Raw genomic sequence first — 19,293 nt, forward strand, 5'->3', positions numbered from 1 at the left:
TTTCTGGAAAGGCATTTTTCAAATTCCATTCAATATAGTTTCCATATAATAAAGACAGACATAGTATTTCCTTCCATCATGTCACCTTATACATGTAAACAATATCCTATTGCTGTTAAGTTAGATCATTTCCACTTGTATCTTTGTAGATAATGCCCAATGAATCCATTCATGAACAATCAACTTGTCTCCAACTTTTAATTTCTCACAGGCAGAATATCAATATACAAAAATTGGCTCTTCATCCCTAATATGCAATGTCAGCAAATTAAGACTTGAGGAATATGAAAACACCTCCACCATGTATCCAAGCCAGTGTGCACACGCCCGCTTTAACTCTCCAGTCCTTCCTCCGGCAGGCTGGCTTCCCAAGCTTTTCCATTTGACCCTGCTGTACGCTGTTCATTACAGAATGGCACAGAGACTCCAGGTCACAGAAAACACATACCTCTCTTTATCTTTGCAGTCTTATTTTACTTTGCTGCTTTAAAATGATTTTAAAATATAGCCTTTGAATAAATTGATAATGAGTAAATCAAGTGTTGCTGTGAGAGTTAGAGTCTTCTATATTTGTCTCTGATAGTCTGTAGTAGTGAGCAAATACACACACACACACATACACACACACACACACACACACACACACACATACGTACTAGGTCTTTTGTAGATTCATCCAATATGCTTGCTTTTCCAGTCCTAATTTCCTAATTGATCTTAAATTCCTGACTTTAAATTTAATCATAAGACACATTTTAGGGTTATCAACTCTCATAGAAAGATAATTATTGTAGTGTTTCCTGAAGTGGAAATTTCTGGTTTCTTTGGAGACTCCGTTGTGTCATGTGATGTTTTTCTGGAAATTGTCTGATGAGAGGATGTTTTTGCTGAAGTAGACCCCATGGGAGGATATTTTGCTGATAACAGACATGTGGTGTTTCTCTGCAGGTAGCCCTGCAAAAGGGCATGTGATGTTTTGTTAGAGCCCATACTTGAGGAAACACATGTTTGGGAAGGACATAAATATAGCCCAATGGACAGTAGACAACCCTGGATGGCATTGGTACACCTTGCCATTCTTTGTTGGTCATCTTTTGTCATGACTTCATGCAGAGAAACACACCAAAAATCTTCTGGTGGTGTTCTGGTAGCTTCTTGCTGTAGACTCTGGCCGATTGGCAGAGCCTTGCAGTGTCTCCTAGATCAACCTGTCATTGCTGATTTGTGAACGGTGTTTGCGAGTGGATCAAGCTGCCACTGTTGATTGGCGTGACTTGAACTGCTGACATCCGGACAACGCAGACTGGATTTACTTCAAAGAAATATTTCTAAACAGGTCCACATCCTCTTTGGCCCTATTAACCTTTCCTTTCTACCACCTTTGGTGGGTGGTGGACTGGAAGGGATGTTAAAGCATTTAAGAACCCTTATTAAAAATGGGTTTTAAAAAAAATCTAAGCCTACATTTTCCTCTTCCCTCAGGGGATAAATTTCTTATGGTGGTGTTATTGGGCAATAAAGAACATTTCAAATTTAATATACATCAGGTCTTGGTCTTTCACTCATCTGTTGGCTTGAAATTATTGAAGCCTCCATTTCTTCCCATTGATCTCTATACTCAAGTGAACATCCCATAGCCTTTGTCCCAAATCTGCTTTGGAAAGATACTGATTCCAAACATGCAATTTTAAAACTGTTCATGTAAACTTAGAGACAAGGATCAAATGTAAGATGGAGAAATGTAAGTGGATAAAAATGATGGTGAGCTGCTAAAATTAAAGGCTGGGTTCCACTGTTTACCCTTGTCGGTTAGAACGCCTGCCAGTGTCAGATGTCAAAATGAATGTGACCAAGAAGGATTGTTGGAAGAATGTTAGCAACTGTCCTGTATAGCTCTGCTACATTTGCAAGTTTTGACTAAGTGGGTTTTAATGGCATCTTAAGAACACAGTCAGGGACTTTACTGAAAATGGAAATTTGAAATCTTTACCCCTTTACCATGTATGGCCCAGGAATGAGCCAGACTAAAGGGATTTAGTAACTTACTGCTTCTTAGAACACCAAATGATGTAAGATGCTGTCACCCTCCATGGTGTCATGGTGGGACATGTCTTCTGGTGTTTGTGACTTTAAACATGAAGTTCAATATCTACTTGAAAAGTGACTACATGGAATGCAAGATTAATACAGCAGCCTGGGCACCTCCAATCCCCCATGCACACATCTATCCTCGGGAGATCGGCTGCGAGACCCACAGTGGATACACCAAGCTCTACCATTTCATACCTTTTCTATCTTAGCACCTACCACTATTTAATTCTCCCATTTTGAGGTGTGAGAATAATGCTGGCACAGAAGTTGTTTTTCCTTCTTCACAGCTCAATGGCTAAAAGCTTTTCCTTACCGTGGATTTTAGCAACTTCAGCATAGAATTTATGTTCTATCTTTACTGAGTTGAGAACTTTTGCATTTTCAGCTGAGAGGGTGGGAGGGAGGGAGGGAGAGATTCTCTTTGGCATGTTTTTTGCATGTTTTTTTTCCCATGCTTTGAGATTTTTATTGAGAGAGTTATTTGAACACAGATATTGTGAAACCTGAGCACTGGATCTAAAAAACAAGATGGCTGGCTACTAAGTCACTAATGGACAGGAAGCAGACGTAACCACACAAAGGAATAATTCACATCCTAGGCTGGAAGAGAAAAAATAAAAGGCATGAGGTTTCATTAGCTACTTAGAACACTTGGCCATTTTAAACTTTAAGTATTTCTTTCTATGCTTTTTCTTTCTTTTTTTTTGAGGTTTTTTATTTTATTTTATTTTATTTTTTATTAACTTGAGTATTTCTTATATACATTTCGAGTGTTATTCCCTTTCCCGGTTTCCGGGCAAACATCCCCCTCCCCCCTCCCCTTCCTTATGGGTGTTCCCCTCCCAACCCTCCCCCCACTGCCGCCCTCCCCCCCATACTCTAGTTCACTGGGGATTCAGTCTTGACAGGACCAAGGGCTTCCCCTTCCACTGGTGCTCTTACTAGGATATTCATTGCTACCTATGGGGTCAGAGTCCAGGGTCAGTCCATGTATAGTCTTTAGGTAGTGGCTTAGTCCCTGGAAGCTCTGGTTGCTTGACATTGTTGTACATATGGGGTCTTGAGCCCCTTCAAGCTCTTCCAGTTCTTTCTCTGATTCCTTCAACGGGGGACCTATTCTCAGTTCAGTGGTTTGCTGTATTCTGGCTGTGTCTCTCAGGAGCGATCTACATCCGGCTCCTGTCGGTCTGCACTTCTTTGCTTCATCCATCTTGTCTAATAGGGTGGCTGTATATGTATGGGCCACATGTGGGGCAGGCTCTGAATGGGTGTTCCTTCAGTCTCTGTTTTAATCTTTGCCTCTCCCTTCCCTGCCAAGGGTATTCTTTTTCCTCATTTAAAGAAGGAGTGAAGCATTCACATTTTGATCATCCGTCTTGAGTTTCGTTTGTTCTAGGGATCTAGGGTAATTCAAGCATTTGGGCTAATAGCCACTTATCGATGAGTGCATACCATGTATGTCTTTCTGTGATTGGGTTAGCTCACTCAGGATGATATTTTCCAGTTCCAACCATTTGCCTACGAATTTCATAAACTCGTTGTTTTTGATAGCTGAGTAATATTCCATTGTGTAGATGTACCACATTTTCTGTATCCATTCCTCTGTTGAAGGGCATCTGGGTTCTTTCCAGCTTCTGGCTATTATAAATAAGGCTGCAATGAACATAGTGGAGCACGTGTCTCTTTTATATGTTGAGGCATCTTTTGGGTATATGCCCAAGAGAGGTATAGCTGGATCCTCAGGCAGTTCAATGTCCAATTTTCTGAGGAACTTCCAGACTGATTTCCAGAATGGTTGTACCAGTCTGCAATTCCACCAACAATGGAGGAGTGTTCCTCTTTCTCCACATCCTCGCCAGCATCTGCTGTCACCTGAGTTTTTGATCTTAGCTATTCTCACTGGTGTGAGGTGAAATCTCAGGGTTGTTTTGATTTACATTTCCCTTATGACTAAAGATGTTGAACATTTCTTTAGGTGTTTCTCAGCCATTCGGCATTCCTCAGCTGTGAATTCTTTGTTTAGCTCTGAACCCCATTTTTTTTATTAACTTGAGTATTTCTTATATACATTTCGAGTGTTATTCCCTTTCCTGGTATCCGGGCAAACATCCCCCTCCCCCCTCCCCTTCCTTATGGGTGTTCCCCTCCCAACCCTCCCCCCATTGCCGCCCTCCCCCCACCAGTTTAGTTCACTGGGGGCTGAACCCCATTTTTAATAGGGTTATTTGTTTCCCTGCGGTCTAACTTCTTGAGTTCTTTGTATATTTTGGATATAAGGCCTCTATCTGTTGTAGGATTGGTAAAGATCTTTTCCCAATCTGTTGGTTGCCGTTTTGTCCTAACCACAGTGTCCTTTGCCTTACAGAAGCTTTGCAGTTTTATGAGATCCCATTTGTCGATTCTTGATCTTAGAGCGTAAGCCATTGGTGTTTTGTTCAGGAAATTTTTTCCAGTGCCCATGTGTTCCAGATGCTTCCCTAATTTTTCTTCTATTAGTTTGAGTGTGTCTGGTTTGCTGTGGAGGTCCTTGATCAACTTGGACTTAAGCTTTGTACAGGGTGATAAGCATGGATCGATCTGCATTCTTCTACATGTTGACCTCCAGTTGAACGAGCACCATTTGCTGAAAATGCTATCTTTTTTCCATTTGATGGTTTTGGCTCCTTTGTCAAAAATCAAGTGACCATAGGTGTGTGGGTTCATTTCTGGGTCTTCAATTCTATTCCATTGGTCTATCTGTCTGTCTCTGTACCAATACCATGCAGTTTTTATCACTATTGCTCTGTAATACTGCTTGAGTTCAGGGATAGTGATTCCCCCTAAAGTCCTTTTATTGTTGAGGATAGCTTTAGCTATCCTGGGTTTTTTGTTATTCCAGATGTATTTGCAAATTGTTCTGTCTAACTCTTTGAAGAATTGGATTGGTATTTTGATGGGGATTGCATTGAATCTGTAGATCGCTTTTGGTAAAATGGCCATTTTTACTATATTAATCCTGCCAATCCATGAGCATGGGAGACCTTTCCATCTTCTGAGGTCTTCTTCAATTTCTTTCCTCAGTGTCTTGAAGTTCTTATTGTACAGATCTTTTACTTGCTTGGTTAAAGTCACACCGAGGTACTTTATATTATTTGGGTCTATTATGAAGGGTGTCGTTTCCCTAATTTCTTTCTCGGCTTGTTTCTCTTTTGTATAGAGGAAGGCAACTGATTTATTTGAGTTAATTTTATACCCAGCCACTTTGCTGAAGTTGTTTATCAGCTTTAGTAGTTCTCTGGTGGAACTTTTGGGATCACTTAAATATACTATCATATCATCTGCAAATAGTGATATTTTGACCTCTTCTTTTCCGATCTGTATCCCCTTGATCTCCTTTTGTTGTCTGATTGCTCTGGCTAGAACATCAAGAACTATATTGAATAAGTAGGGAGAGAGTGGGCAGCCTTGTCTACTCCCTGATTTTAGTGGGATTGCTTCAAGTTTCTCTCCATTTAGTTTAATGTTAGCAACTGGTTTGCTGTATATGGCTTTTACTATGTTTAGGTATGGGCCTTGAATTCCTATTCTTTCCAGGACTTTTATCATGAAGGGGTGTTGAATTTTGTCAAATGCTTTCTCAGCATCTAATGAAATGATCATGTGGTTCTGTTCTTTCAGTTTGTTTATATAATGGATCACGTTGATGGTTTTCCGTATATAAACCATCCCTGCATGCCTGGGATGAAGCCTACTTGATCATGGTGGATGATTGTTTTGATGTGCTCTTGAATTCGGGTTTGCCAGAATTTTGTTGAGTATTTTTGCGTCGATATTCATAAGGGAAATTGGTCTGAAGTTCTCTTTCTTTGTTGTGTCTTTGTGTGGTTTAGGTATAAGAGTAATTGTGGCTTCGTAGAAGGTATTCGGTAGTGATCCATCTGTTTCAATTTTGTGGAATGGTTTGGATAATATTGGTATGAAGTCTTCTATGAAGGTCTGGTAGAATTCTGCACTGAACCCGTCTGGACCTGGGCTCTTTTTGGTTGGGAGACCTTTAATGACTGCTTCTATTTCCTTAGGAGTTATGGGGGTGTTTAACTGGTTTATCTGTTCCTGATTTAACTTCAATACCTGGTATCTGTCTAGGAAATTGTCCATTTCCTGAAGATTTTCAAGTTTTGTTGAATATAGGTTTTTATAGTAAGATCTGATGATTTTTTGAATTTCCTCTGAATCTGTAGTTATGTCTCCCTTTTCGTTTCTGGTTTTGTTAATTTGGACGCTCTCTCTGTGTCCTCTCGTTAGTCTGGCTAAGGGTTTATCTATCTTGTTGATTTTCTCAAAGAACCAACTTTTGGTTCTGTTGATTCTTTCTATGGTCCTTTTTGTTTCTACTTGGTTGATTTCGGTTCTGAGTTTGATTATTTCCTGCCTTCTACTTCTCCTGGGTGTATTTGCTTCTTTTTGTTCTAGAGCTTTTAGGTGTGCTGTCAAGCTGCTGATATATGCTCTTTCCCGTTTCTTTCTGCAGGCACTCAGCACTATGAGTTTTCCTCTTAGCACAGCTTTCATTGTGTCCCATAAGTTTGGGTATGTTGTACCTTCATTTTCATTAAATTCTAAAAAGTTTTTAATTTCTTTCTTTATTTCTTCCTTGACCAGGTTATCATTAAGTAGAACATTGTTCAATTTCCACGTATATGTGGGCATTCTTCCCTTATTGTTATTGAAGACCAGTTTTAGGCCATGGTGGTCCGATAGCACGCATGGGATTATTTCTATCTTTCTGTACCTGTTGAGGCCCGTTTTTTGACCAATTATATGGTCAATTTTGGAGAAAGTACCATGAGGAGCTGAGAAGAAGGTATATCCTTTTGCTTTAGGGTAGAATGTTCTATAAATATCCGTTAAGTCCATTTGGCTCATGACTTCTCTTAGTCTGTCGACATCACTGTTTAATTTCTGTTTCCATGATCTGTCCATTGATGAGAGTGGGGTGTTGAAATCTCCCACTATTATTGTGTGAGGTGCAATGTGTGTTTTGAGCTTTAGTAAGGTTTCTTTTACGTATGTAGGTGCCCTTGTATTTGGGGCATAGATATTTAGGATTGAGAGTTCATCTTGGTGGATTTTTCCTTTGATGAATATGAAGTGTCCTTCCTTATCTTTTTTGATGACTTTTAGTTGAAAACTGATTTTATTTGATATTAGAATGGCTACTCCAGCTTGCTTCTTCTGACCATTTGCTTGGAAAGTTGTTTTCCAGCCTTTCACTCTGAGGTAGTGTCTGTCTTTGTCTCTGAGGTGTGTTTCCTGTAGGCAGCAGAATGCAGGGTCCTCGTTGCGTATCCAGTTTGTTAATCTATTTCTTTTTATTGGGGAGTTGAAGCCATTGATGTTGAGAGATATAAGGAATAGTGATTATTGCTTCCCGTTATATTCATATTTGGATGTGAGGTTATGTTTGTGTGCTTTCACTCTCTTTGTTTTGTTGCCAAGACGATTAGTTTCTTGCTTCTTCTAGGGTATAGCTTGCCTCCTTATGTTGGGCTTTACCATTTATTATCCTTTGTAGTGCTGGATTTGTAGAAAGATATTGTGTAAATTTGGTTTTGTCATGGAATATCTTGGTTTCTCCATCTATGTTAATTGAGAGTTTTGCAGGATACAGTAACCTGGGCTGGCATTTGTGTTCTCTTAGTTCTGTATGACATCAGTCCAGGATCTTCTGGCCTTCATAGTTTCTGGCGAGAAGTCTGGTGTGATTCTGATAGGTCTGCCTTTATATGTTACTTGACCTTTTTCCCTTACTGCTTTTAATATTCTTTCTTTATTTTGTGCGTTTGGTGTTTTGACAATTATGTGATGGGAGGTGTTTCTTTTCTGGTCCAATCTATTTGGAGTTCTGTAGGCTTCTTGTATGTCTATGGGTATCTCTTTTTTTAGGTTAGGGAAGTTTTCTTCTATGATTTTGTTGAAGATATTTACTGGTCCTTTGAGCTGGGAGTCTTCACTCTCTTCTATACCTATTCTCCTTAGGTTTGATCTTCTCATTGAGTCCTGGATTTCCTGTATGTTTTGGACCAGTAGCTTTTTCTGCTTTACATTATCTTTGACAGTTGAGTCAATGATTTCTATGGAATCTTCTGCTCCTGAGATTCTCTCTTCCATCTCTTGTATTCTGTTGGTGAAGCTTGTATCTACAGCTCCTTGTCTCTTCTTTTGGTTTTCTATATCCAGGGTTGTTTCCATGTGTTCTTTCTTGATTGCTTCTATTTCCATTTTTAATTCCTTCAACTGTTTGATTGTGTTTTCCTGGAATTCTTTCAGGGGTTTCTGCGATTCTTTCAGGGATTTTTGCGATTCCTCTCTGTAGGCTTCTACTTGTTTATTAATGTTTTCCTGTGTTTCCCTAAGGGAGTTCTTCACGTCTTTCTTGAAGTCCTCCAGCATCATGATCAAATATGATTTTGAAACTAGATCTTGCTTTTCTGGTGTGTTTGGATATTCCATGTTTGTTTTGGTGGGAGAATTGGGCTCCGATGATGCCATGTAGTCTTGGTGTCTGTTGCTTGTGTTCCTGCGCTTGCCTCTCGCCATCATATTATCTCTAGTGTTACTTTCTTCTGCTATTTCTGACAGTGGCTAGACTGTCCTATAAGCCTGTGTGTCAGGAGTGCTGTAGACCTGTTTTCCTCTCTTTCAGTCAGTTATGGGGACAGAGTGTTCTGCTTTCAGGCTTGTAGTTTTTCCTCTCTACAGGTCTTCAGCTGTTCCTGTGGGCCTGTGTCTTGAGTTCACCAGGCAGCTTTCTTTCAGCAGAAAAGTTGGTCTTACCTGTGGTCCCGAGGCTCAAGTTCGCTCGCGGGGTGCTGCCCACGGGCTCTTTGTGGCGGCAGCAACCAGGAAGACCTGTGCCGCCCCTTCCGGGAGCTTATGCAGCCTCAGGAGTGCCCACCTGACCAGGCAGTGAGGTCTCTTTCCCACAGGGTCTGGGAGCAGAGAGCTGCTGCGGGCCGGGATCCGCGGGTGTGGGACTTCCGGTAAACACAGGACGTGCCCGGTCCTAGAGGAATTCTGCCTCTGTGTGTCCCGATTTCACCAGGCAGCCTTCTTGCAACAGACAAGTTGGTCTTACCTGTGGTCCTGAGGCTCAAGTTTGCTCGCGGGGTGCTGCCCACGGGCTCTCTGCAGCGGCAGCAACCAGGAAGACCTGTGCCGCCCTTTCCGGGAGCTTCAGTGCACCAGGGTTCCAGCTGGCCTTTGGTGTTTTCCTCTGGCGTCCGAGATGTATGTACAGAGAGCAGTCTCTTCTGGTTTCCCAGGCTTGTCTGCCTCTCTGAAGGTTTAGCTCTCCCTCCCACGGGATTTGGGTGCAGAGAACTGTTTATCCAGTCTGTTTCCTTCAGGTTCCAGCGGTGTCTCAGGCAGGGGTCCTGCCGCTCCTGGGCCCTCCCCCACGGGAGCCCAGAGGCCTTATACAGTTTCCTCTTGGGCCAGGGATGTGGGCAGGGGTGGGCAGTGTTGGTGGTCTCTTCCGCTCTGCAGCCTCAGGAGTGCCCACCTGACCAGGCGGTCGGGTCTCTCTCCCACGGTGTCTGGGAGCAGAGAGCTGCTGCTTATGCTTTTTCTAATTGGTATTTACATACTGCTATTGACAATCGAAAGCTAAAACCAAAGGAAGTGGAGCTGTGGAAAGGGCAGAAGCACCATGGTTGTGATTACTTTAAGAAAGGCATCTGATTGATTGCCTGATTTTTATATAAGGGCTGAAAGGTGAACACACAGCCACGTAAGACATAGTTCCACACAAACATGCCCAGTATGTCTAAAGAGCTAAGTCTATAAGCGAACAGAGTCTTCGCTGCCATAACCGTGCACGTAGAATCCAAACTCACCATTCATCCCATCGCACTTGGAATTCCCAACATTGAAGCAGGAAGTTTTCATGTTGGTGGGAAGGACATTCCACCATTTATATTCAAACCCAAGTGCTGGCTCTGTTCCGGCCGGACACGACTTGCATTCTGCAGAAGGTGAGCGAGTATACAATAGCATTAGTCTGAATCTGGACAGCTTTCTCTGTGCCAAGCACCTCTACCCTAAAATTACCAGATAGCTATGAGGGACAGATACTACGTTACCACCAATTTGCTTAGCACATTTTTCCCAAATGGATCTGGAAATTGTTTTCTAGACAGAGTACAGACTCACATGTACAGATTTGATTGCTTTGTTTGTACGTTGCTTCGTATTATGCCCACCTTGGTGAATGAGTGATTATCCATGGTTACTCAATAGGATAGGGTTATTTTTCAAAGAATAATTAAATATATTATTGTTAAAGAAGATGGACACACACACACACACACACACACACACACACACACACTGCCAGTGAGACTGTCCTCATCATATGGGTGGGAGGTAAGTCACCATGGCCTCACATTATCAATATTTCGCAATGCTTACTCATCTGAACGAAGTAAATGTGTCTCCTAAAGCCTTTCAAAGAAAGCCCTTGAGAACAAGCTTACAAGTCTACCAGAAATGTTCTACTGAACGTGCAATTCATGATAGACACCCTACCCTTTGTGCCATCCGAAAACGTCCCGGGAGGGCAGGGATGGCAAGAAGAAGAGCCATTGTTATAGAATCCTGGGTTGCAAGGGGGACAATCCTTCTTCTCTCCAGAAGGGGGCAGCCTAATAGCATCTGTGAGATCTTCCCTGCAGATTTTCGGCTCTATCCACTTGTACATTATCTGTGTCTGGGGAAAAAATAAATAAAAGAGCTTTTAAAATTAAAACTGAGAGCATATCATGTAACATCTTTACAACAAAGATGCTAAATTGATAATCTAAAGAATTACAAACAGTGGAGAAGAGGGAGCCGAGAGAACCTAAAACAGAGACAATGAGAGGAAAAAGAGGAAATATTCATTCAAAATATGGAGGAAAAAAGTAGGTAGGAAAATAATCATTACATGTACATGTGTGTGTAGGCATACATATGAACATATGAACATGTCTTTCATAATTGCTATTCACCTTTTAATGAGAGAGAGAGAGTGTGTGTGTGTGTGTGTGTGTGTGTGTGTGTGTGTGTGTGTGTGTGTGTAGGCAGAGAAGGAGGGAGGGAATAGGAACCCCCGGGAGTTGGTTTTTCTTTCCATCTTGTGGGTCTGGGGAGGGTGGTGCTTCATGGTAAGTGGCTTTACTAGAGGAGACATCTCTCGAGTGTCTCTGGGTTATTTTTTTGACAAAGAGCTTCTCACTGAACGTAAAGCTTGCAGATTCAGCTATACTGACTAGTCTGTCAGTCCTAGGGGTCCTCCTGTCTCTTCTTCCCAGTTCTGGGAATACAGGAGTGGACTACACTCAATTTTCAATGTGAGTTCCAGACAACCAAGCTTGTGTTCTCATGGCTGTGGCAAGCATTGTACCGAGTGAGCCAGCTTCCTATTCTCTGGACACAACCTTTACAGTGCAGTAGCTTTCAACTTACGTCGTACGTGCCCTTACAACACAGACAACATGCTTTTTAAAATGTAAACAACTACCAAATGCTCACCTCTGTACACATACATATGAGTAACAAAACACAGACTGAGCATGTTATATGTAGAAATATGTACATATATACATTATACACATTTACATAAACAAAAGAGGCTGTGAATTCAAAAGTGAGCAAGGAGAGGCATTTGAGAAGCTTTGGAGAGAGGAAAGGGAATGGGGGAACATGTAATTAATTTATGATCTCAAAGATAAAAACAAACAAGTGTTGCCCTTGCGTCTGCTCACTTCCATCTATAGCCAACGACTTCAAGATGGTGACTCTTGCTTGCTTACTGACTGGCGCCATTACTCCCTTCCTTTACCCCAGCCACAGCCTTTCTTTTTTTTTTTTTTTTTTTCTCATTTGTAAGACAAGTTTTCTTTTTTTTTTTGATGTATTTAATGTTTTATTGTGGTATTTCCAATTATCGAAAGTTGTACATACAGAGCATTTGAGTGAAATATAAGTTTGGAGACATTGATAACTGTAGATTCTGACAGCACATCGTTTGCTCCAAAATTGTTGAAACTGGATCTCGTGTGTTCACAGCTCAGTACTGGTCTCACTATTCCACATTGTGTCCCTTTCTTCTAACCTCACAGTGTCCCCCTTAAGCATATGTAATCATAATTTGCCTTGGCTTTCTCTTGGAACAGTGCCTAATATTGTCCCTGCTGCCTTTGTATGTAACAGCTCTGGCTGTCTTGGACATCACATTCTAGGCTAGGCTGATCTCACTGGAACTCACAGACATCCACCTGCCTCTGCCTTCCCAGTGGGATTAAGGCATGCTACGACACCCAGTTTTCCCCTAACTTCTGGGTGTTGAGATTCCGTGTGTGTTCCACCATGCTGACTTTACATGAGGTTTTGGGAACTGAACACAAGGCTTTGTGCACACCAGGAAAATGCTCCTGAAACTGAGCAACATTCTCAGATTTGCAATATTTTTTAAATATCAAGACACACTATAATCCCAGCTTGAAAGAGATGGGGGCCAAAAAATTCAAGGCCATCCACAGGTCCACAGTGAGTTGGAGGCTTGCTTTCAATAATATCCTTCCTTAAAGAAAGAAAGAAAAGACACAATAATCATTTTTAAAAAATGTTTTCTTACGTTTATCACAAAATAATCGATATGACCTTTATAAAAATGATTTCTTTTTCAGATTTTACATGCATTTTTTCTTGAACTGCATCATCTGTTGCATCACCTAGAAATGGAGTTACAGACGGCACGAGCGGCCTTGTGGGTGTTGGGAATCGGAAGAGCAGCCAGTCCCCTAAACCTAGGCGCTACCTCTCTAGACTCGATCTCTGAAATAGGATGTTCTTTTTTTTTTTTTCAGTTACTACTGTACTTTATTGTGTTCAACCAAATCACCATGTTACAAAAATAGCAAGCTGCCATAATAAAAAGTAAGGCTCCTCTATCCAGCACCAGATAGCATCATTTTACTTTCAAGCCTAGAAATTGCACACCTGTATATAAACCAACCGAGGATGAGGATTGAGAGTTCATCTTGGTGGATTTTTCCTTTGATGAATATGAAGTATCCTTCCTTATCTTTTTTGATGACTTTTAGTTGAAAATTGATTTTATTTGATATTAGAATGGCTACTCCAGCTTGCTTCTTCTGACCATTTGCTTGGAAAGCTGTTTTCCAGCCTTTCACTCTGAGGTAGTGTCTATCTTTGTCTCTGAGGTGTGTTTCCTGTAGGCAGCAGAATGCAGGGTCCTCATTGTGTATCCAGTTTGTTAATCTATGTCTTTTTATTGGGGAGTTGAGGCCATTGATGTTGAGAGATATTAAGGAATAGTGATTATTGCTTCCTGTTATATTCATATTTGGATATGAGGTTATGTTTGTGTGCTTTTCTTCTCTTTGTTTTGTTGCCAAGACGATTAGTTTCTTGCTTCTTCTAGGGTATAGCTTGCCTCCTTATGTTGGACTTTACCCTTTATTATCCTTTGTAGTGCTGGATTTGTAGAAAGATATTGTGTAAATTTGGTTTTGTCATGGAATATCTTGGTTTCTCCATCTATGTTAATTGAGAGTTTTGCAGGATACAGTAACCTGGGCTGGCATTTGTGTTCTCTTAGGGTCTGTACGACATCTGTCCAGGATCTTCTGGCCTTCATAGTTTCTGGCGAAAAGTCTGGTGTGATTCTGATAGGTCTGCCTTTATATGTTACTTGACCTTTTTCCCTTACTGCTTTTAATATTCTTTCTTTATTTTGTGCATTTGGTGTTTTGACAATTATGTGATGGGAGGTGTTTCTTTTCTGGTCCAATCTATTTGGAGTTCTGTAGGCTTCTTGTATGCCTATGGGTATCTCTTTTTTTAGGTTAGGGAAGTTTTCTTCTATGATTTTGTTGAAGATATTTACTGGTCCTTTGAGCTGGGAGTCTTCACTCTCTTCTATACCTATTCTCCTTAGGTTTGATCTTCTCATTGAGTCCTGGATTTCCTGTATGTTTTGGACCAGTAGCTTTTTCTGCTTTACATTATCTTTGACAGTTGAGTCAATGATTTCTATGGAATCTTCTGCTCCCGAGATTCTCTCTTCCATCTCTTGTATTCTGTTGGTGAAGCTTGTATCTACAGCTCCTTGTCTTTTCTTTTGATTTTCTATGTCCAGGGTTGTTTCCATGTGTTCTTTCTTGATTGCTTCTATTTCCATTTTTAATTCCTTCAACTGTTTGATTGTGTTTTCCTGGAATTCTTTCAGGGATTTTTGTGTCTCCTCTCTATGGGTTTCTACTTGTTTATTTATGTTTTCCTGGAATTCTTTCAGGCATTTTTGCGATTCCTCTGTAGGCTTCTACTTGTTCTCTAAGGGAGTTCTCCACGTCTTTCTTGAAGTCCTCCAGCATCATGATCAAATACGATTTTGAAACTAGATCTTGCTTTTCTGGTGTGTTTGGATATTCCATGTTTATTTTGGTGGGAGAACTGGGCTCCGATGATGCCATGTAGTCTTGGTTTCTGTTGCTTGGGTTCCTGCGCTTGCCTCTCGCCATCAGATTATCTCTAGTGTTACTTTGTTCTGCTATTTCTGACAGTGGCTAGACTGTCCTATAAGCCAGTGTGTCAGGAGTGCTGTAGACCTGTTTTCCTGTTTTCTTTCATCCAGTTATGGGGACAGAGTGTTCTGCTTTCGGGCGTGTAGTTTTTCCTCTCTACAGGTCTTCAGCTGTTCCTGTGGGCCTGTGTCTTGAGTTCACCAGGCAGGTTTCTTGCAGGGAAAAAGTTGGTCCTACCTGTGGTTCCAAGGCTCAAGTTTGCTCGTGGGGTACTGCCTAAGTCCTCTCCGCAGCGGCAGCAACCGGGAAGATCTGCGCCGCTCTTTCCGGGAGCCTCCGTGCACCAGGGTTCCAGATGGCGTTTGGTGTTTTCCTCTGGCGTCTGGATGTGCGCAGAGTCCAGTCTCTTCTGGCCTCCCAGGCGTGTCTGCCTCTCTGAAGGTTTAGCTCTCCCTCCCATGGGATTTGGGTGCAGAGAACTGTTTATCCGGTCTGTTTCCTTCAGGTTCCGGCGGTGTCTCAGGCGCAGAGGTCCTGCCGCGCCTGGGCCCTCCCCTACGGGAACCCAGAGGCCTTATACAGTTTCCTCTTGGGCCAGGGATGTGGGCAGGGGTGGGCAGTGTTGGTGGTCTCCTCCGCTCTGCAGCCTCAGGAGTGCCCACCTGACCAGGCGGTGAGGTCTCTCTCCCACTGGGTTTGGGAGAAGAGAGCTGCTGCGGGCCGGGATCCGCGGGAGCCACAGCCTTTCTTACCATGCTTTTCACGGAGTTATAATCAAAGAAAAGTGTAACTTTAAAGAAGAATGGATGAAACTTTATGTGCAATCCTAATAATTCGTAAGTATTAGTAGTTCCTGCGTCTCTTTGAATAATAAGAACTGTAGCTAAACTATACTTTCTAGAAGCCCCTATGGCCTTTTCCATGTGCTCTGAGCATCGGAACAATACACCCTCTGCTCTCCATGAGAGCCGTCAGTCACACCCCTTCTTGTTATCCTATTCCACACAAAACAATGCAAAAAAATTTTTTGAAAAAGGTAACTCTGCTATACTCCAAAGACTGACCATGCTAAAATTAGTTATCCTCACTTAAAAAGCAGAATAGCAGGTTTATCTGTTCTAAACTAAAATTGGCATGTGAACACTGGTAGGGGGAGTAGTCCAACACAAATACAGGAATCGACATCGGAGCTACACGGAGGTTTGTAGAGCAGAGAGTAACTGTTCCTTTCATCCAACAAACTTTTGAAAGTACTGTTTGTCCCTTAAAACAACTTCTGCAGTAGAGAGTCTGTTAAAACCAGAGAACAGAAAACATGGGCAGTCCTCTACCTTTGCTTCTAGTCAGCAAGAATCATACATAGCAAGCCTTTAACGCCACTCAAATGAATCCTCAAACATGCTTGTGGAAGACGCACTGTGGTGAATGAAGAAGGGTGCTGAGAAAATGGTCTAAACTCAGATGTCTTCGTCAGAATGATAAATAGTGTTATTTTATTTTTACAGCTCTGTTTCCACATTCATGTCATGGTTCGTGTCATGATATGCTTTAATGCCCTACTTTCTCTCTCCACCTCTGTGGCCATCTATAAAACAACGGCCACTCCAGCTAACTCCTCCTAAGTAGCTAAAAGCATCAAATTAGATACTATATTCATAAAAGGCCCTCAACTCCCTGCTCAAGAAAGGCAGCATAAAATTCAAGAGAATCTAAACAAATAAAGAATCATAGGAGAGACACTAACTTCAAGTTTCCAGTTTAAGTTAACGAGTTAAAAGAAAAACAGATTTAAGATCCTGATATATTCACTAATTTCCTGACTCACGTTACTAAAAATGAATGAGCAGCTACGTTTTGGGAAATTTTGCTTCCTACACAAGAACCAAGATGCCATGTCAGAAAAGGATCTTGCCAGCCTCTTTGGGACAAACACATTGTCATCTCCAGGTTCGTAAACAAGTGAAGCGGGGTTTCCAGATTAAAGTTGGGAGTACATAAGGAGGCCAGACATCAACCTAGGGCATCACTCTTCTGACTCCATCTACCTCCTTTTAATTTTAGCCCTGAAACAAGATCTCTCATAATTAAGCTAGGCTGCTGGCTGGCCAGCAAATTCTAGGGATCTGTCTTTCTGTCCCCATCCCTAGAATTCCGAACACATGCCACCAAGCCAGGCTTCTTACGTGGGTGTTGGAAACTGACCTCATGTCATTTTCAAGGCAAGCACTTTACAGACAAAGCTATCTACCTGGCCCCAGATTAGAACTATTAAACAACTTACTCAAGAGCTGCAAACAGCACCACTAAAGAAGGGTCAGTCTGATGAGAATGAAAAACCATAAAACATGCAAATAGATTTGAGAAGCCAAATATCCGGTTGCTTCCAATGTAAGCAAAGAAGATTTTTAGAAATTAAAATAGACCTTAAACATTTCAACATGGGGAAATCGAGTTATGAATCCTCCATGATCCATGCTTCCCTTACAAACCTTCCTGCCATACACAACAAACTGCTTCTCTGTCTTTCTAACAGAGACATATGTTTCCTAGTGTAGCTGACAGGAAAAGACACTAATTAATATTAATGACGCTTAGAACCAGATGGCTCACAGTGCAGGTGAGACACCAACAACCAACTCATTCTGCAGAAAGTGAGATGCAAACACAAAACGGTTTGATGAAACCAAACCCCTCTCAACAGAGAGAAGTTGTACCAGAATAGCGTGAAGATTACAGAAGAGCGACCATGTTCACATGGATCTCGGTTAAACATATAAAAGAGGATCTCTGTGAGCTCAAGTCTAGTCTGCTCTACACAGAGTTCTAGGCCAGTCAAAGCTATGTGGTGAGATTTTGTCTTTAAGAACAACACTATTAACAACCAACTGGACCCCACAAAGCTCCCAAGGACTAAACCACCAAGTAAAAAATACACATGGAGTGACTCATGGCTCCAGCTGCGTATGTAGCAGAGGATAGCCTTATCTGGCATGAATGGGAGGGCAGGTCCTTGGTCCTGTGAAGGCTTGATGCCCCAGAATAGGGCTAGGGTGGTGAGTCAGGAGTGGGTGGGTGGGTTGGGGGGGAGCACCCTCATAGAAGCAGAGGAATGAGTGTAGGATGGGGGTTTGAGCTAGGAAGGGTGATAACATTTGAAATGTAAGTAAATAAAATAACCAATAAAAAATTTTAAAAAGAAGTGCACTGAATTTATGAAACATGGGCACATCATTTTCTTCTATACCAAGAGCCTGTTCAGAGATTCTCTGACTTATCTGAAAAACACACATTTCATGTATATGCATGCATCTGGCAAGTGTGTGCTGTGTATGTATGTGTGTGTGTTCTAAATTATATTTAAATATCGATGGCCTCATTCTATTAGGCCATGTCAGCCAGACATTGTTAAACGGATCACTGGCATTATACTCATTAATATACTAAATCACTCAGAGATGTTGCAGGAATGGTTTTAGCATATTTTCGTCTTGTTCAGATACAATGCATTAATAGATCTCATTCATTCATTCTGCAGTAATACTGAGTTAATCATCATTACATAGAATAGGCTAAATTTAGTTTTACCAGTAAGTAAGGCAAGTTTAGCTAAGAAAGATCTATTTTAAGGGTCTTACAGTCAATACTTTTTATTCCATTGTAGTGGCGCCTCTCTATATGCATGTTCTAAATTAAAGTAGCCTCGCGTGGCATTATCATGGAGTCGCTGACAACCTTACTCTACAACCCTTCAGTAGTTAATGCTGTTCGTTTGAGTTAGCATTCTTATTAAAAATAATAGTGGTGTTTCTTACTAAAAATCCCACTAATCACTTTAAATTAGTATATACTTACTTAACTCAAAATTCCTTCAAAGTTGTTAAAGGCAAAAAGGAAGCTTCACATTCACATAAATACAGAAAGTACAGAACAGCGCTCGCAGATAACAAAACTAGGAAAGGAAAATAGCATTTGCTGATATCTCCAAAAACCTAAATGCCCCATCTCAGGCTGCAAACATTTCCGAAGGACACTTGAAGTAGACTCCACCCTCAGCTTCTCGCTGGCAGGGCCAGTACCGGCTGATTCTTTGAGACAATGATGGGTTCACTGCCAAGTTTATCTGTGCATTTTCCCCCAGCCGTGCATGTGGTAATTACTCTGTGTTTTCTAAACATGATTACACAGAAGTCTACCATAACTGAATCAGCCTGTGCCCACACAGCTTCTCTGACAAGACCCGAGTTTCTCACAGGTCAACACAAGCCACAAGGCATCTTCATCCTGTGAGCTGTGGTACGTATTTCAAGCTATCTTCTTCTGGATCATTTGTCCTCTGGGAAAAAATGGATTTTGTTTAAAAAAAAGCGATCTGAAACAATACAATTTTTTAAAAAGATAGTAATAATGTGTTATGTGAGGCGTTCATCACAAAAAAAAAAAAAAAAAAAAAAAAAAAAAAAAAAAAAAAAGCTCAGCTAGAAACCTTACTTTGAGTATCTTAGGTCTTCCCAAAGAAGTTTCATGAGGTAGAGAGTAATATCAACCTGTTTTGGTTTTTTGTTTTTTTTTTTTTTTTTTTTGGTTCTTTTTTTCGGAGCTGGGGACCGAACCCAGGGCCTTGCGCTTCCTAGGC

At 41.4% G+C, this 19,293-nt stretch overlaps 1 protein-coding gene across 5 annotated transcripts in view; it reads right to left on the minus strand.

The window, feature by feature from the left end:
- Elapor2 (endosome-lysosome associated apoptosis and autophagy regulator family member 2) overlaps nt 1-19,293 on the minus strand; it is a 195,387-nt gene that overhangs the window by 57,616 nt on the left and 118,478 nt on the right. For all 5 annotated transcript variants that reach the window (XR_010065695.1, XM_039108238.2, NM_001109345.1 and 2 more), the window contains 2 exons: nt 10,660-10,840; nt 9,969-10,097 (listed from right to left, as the gene is read on the minus strand). Coding sequence is in view for 4 of the 5 variants with exons in the window: in XM_039108238.2 (XP_038964166.1) it covers nt 9,969-10,097; nt 10,660-10,840 (310 nt within the window). In the remaining variant the exon portion in view is untranslated. The remainder of the gene's footprint in view (nt 1-9,968; nt 10,098-10,659; nt 10,841-19,293) is intronic.

Source organism: Rattus norvegicus, chromosome 4 (assembly GCF_036323735.1).
Source record: "Rattus norvegicus strain BN/NHsdMcwi chromosome 4, GRCr8, whole genome shotgun sequence".
In the NCBI taxonomy this organism is placed as follows: Eukaryota; Metazoa; Chordata; class Mammalia; order Rodentia; family Muridae; genus Rattus; species Rattus norvegicus.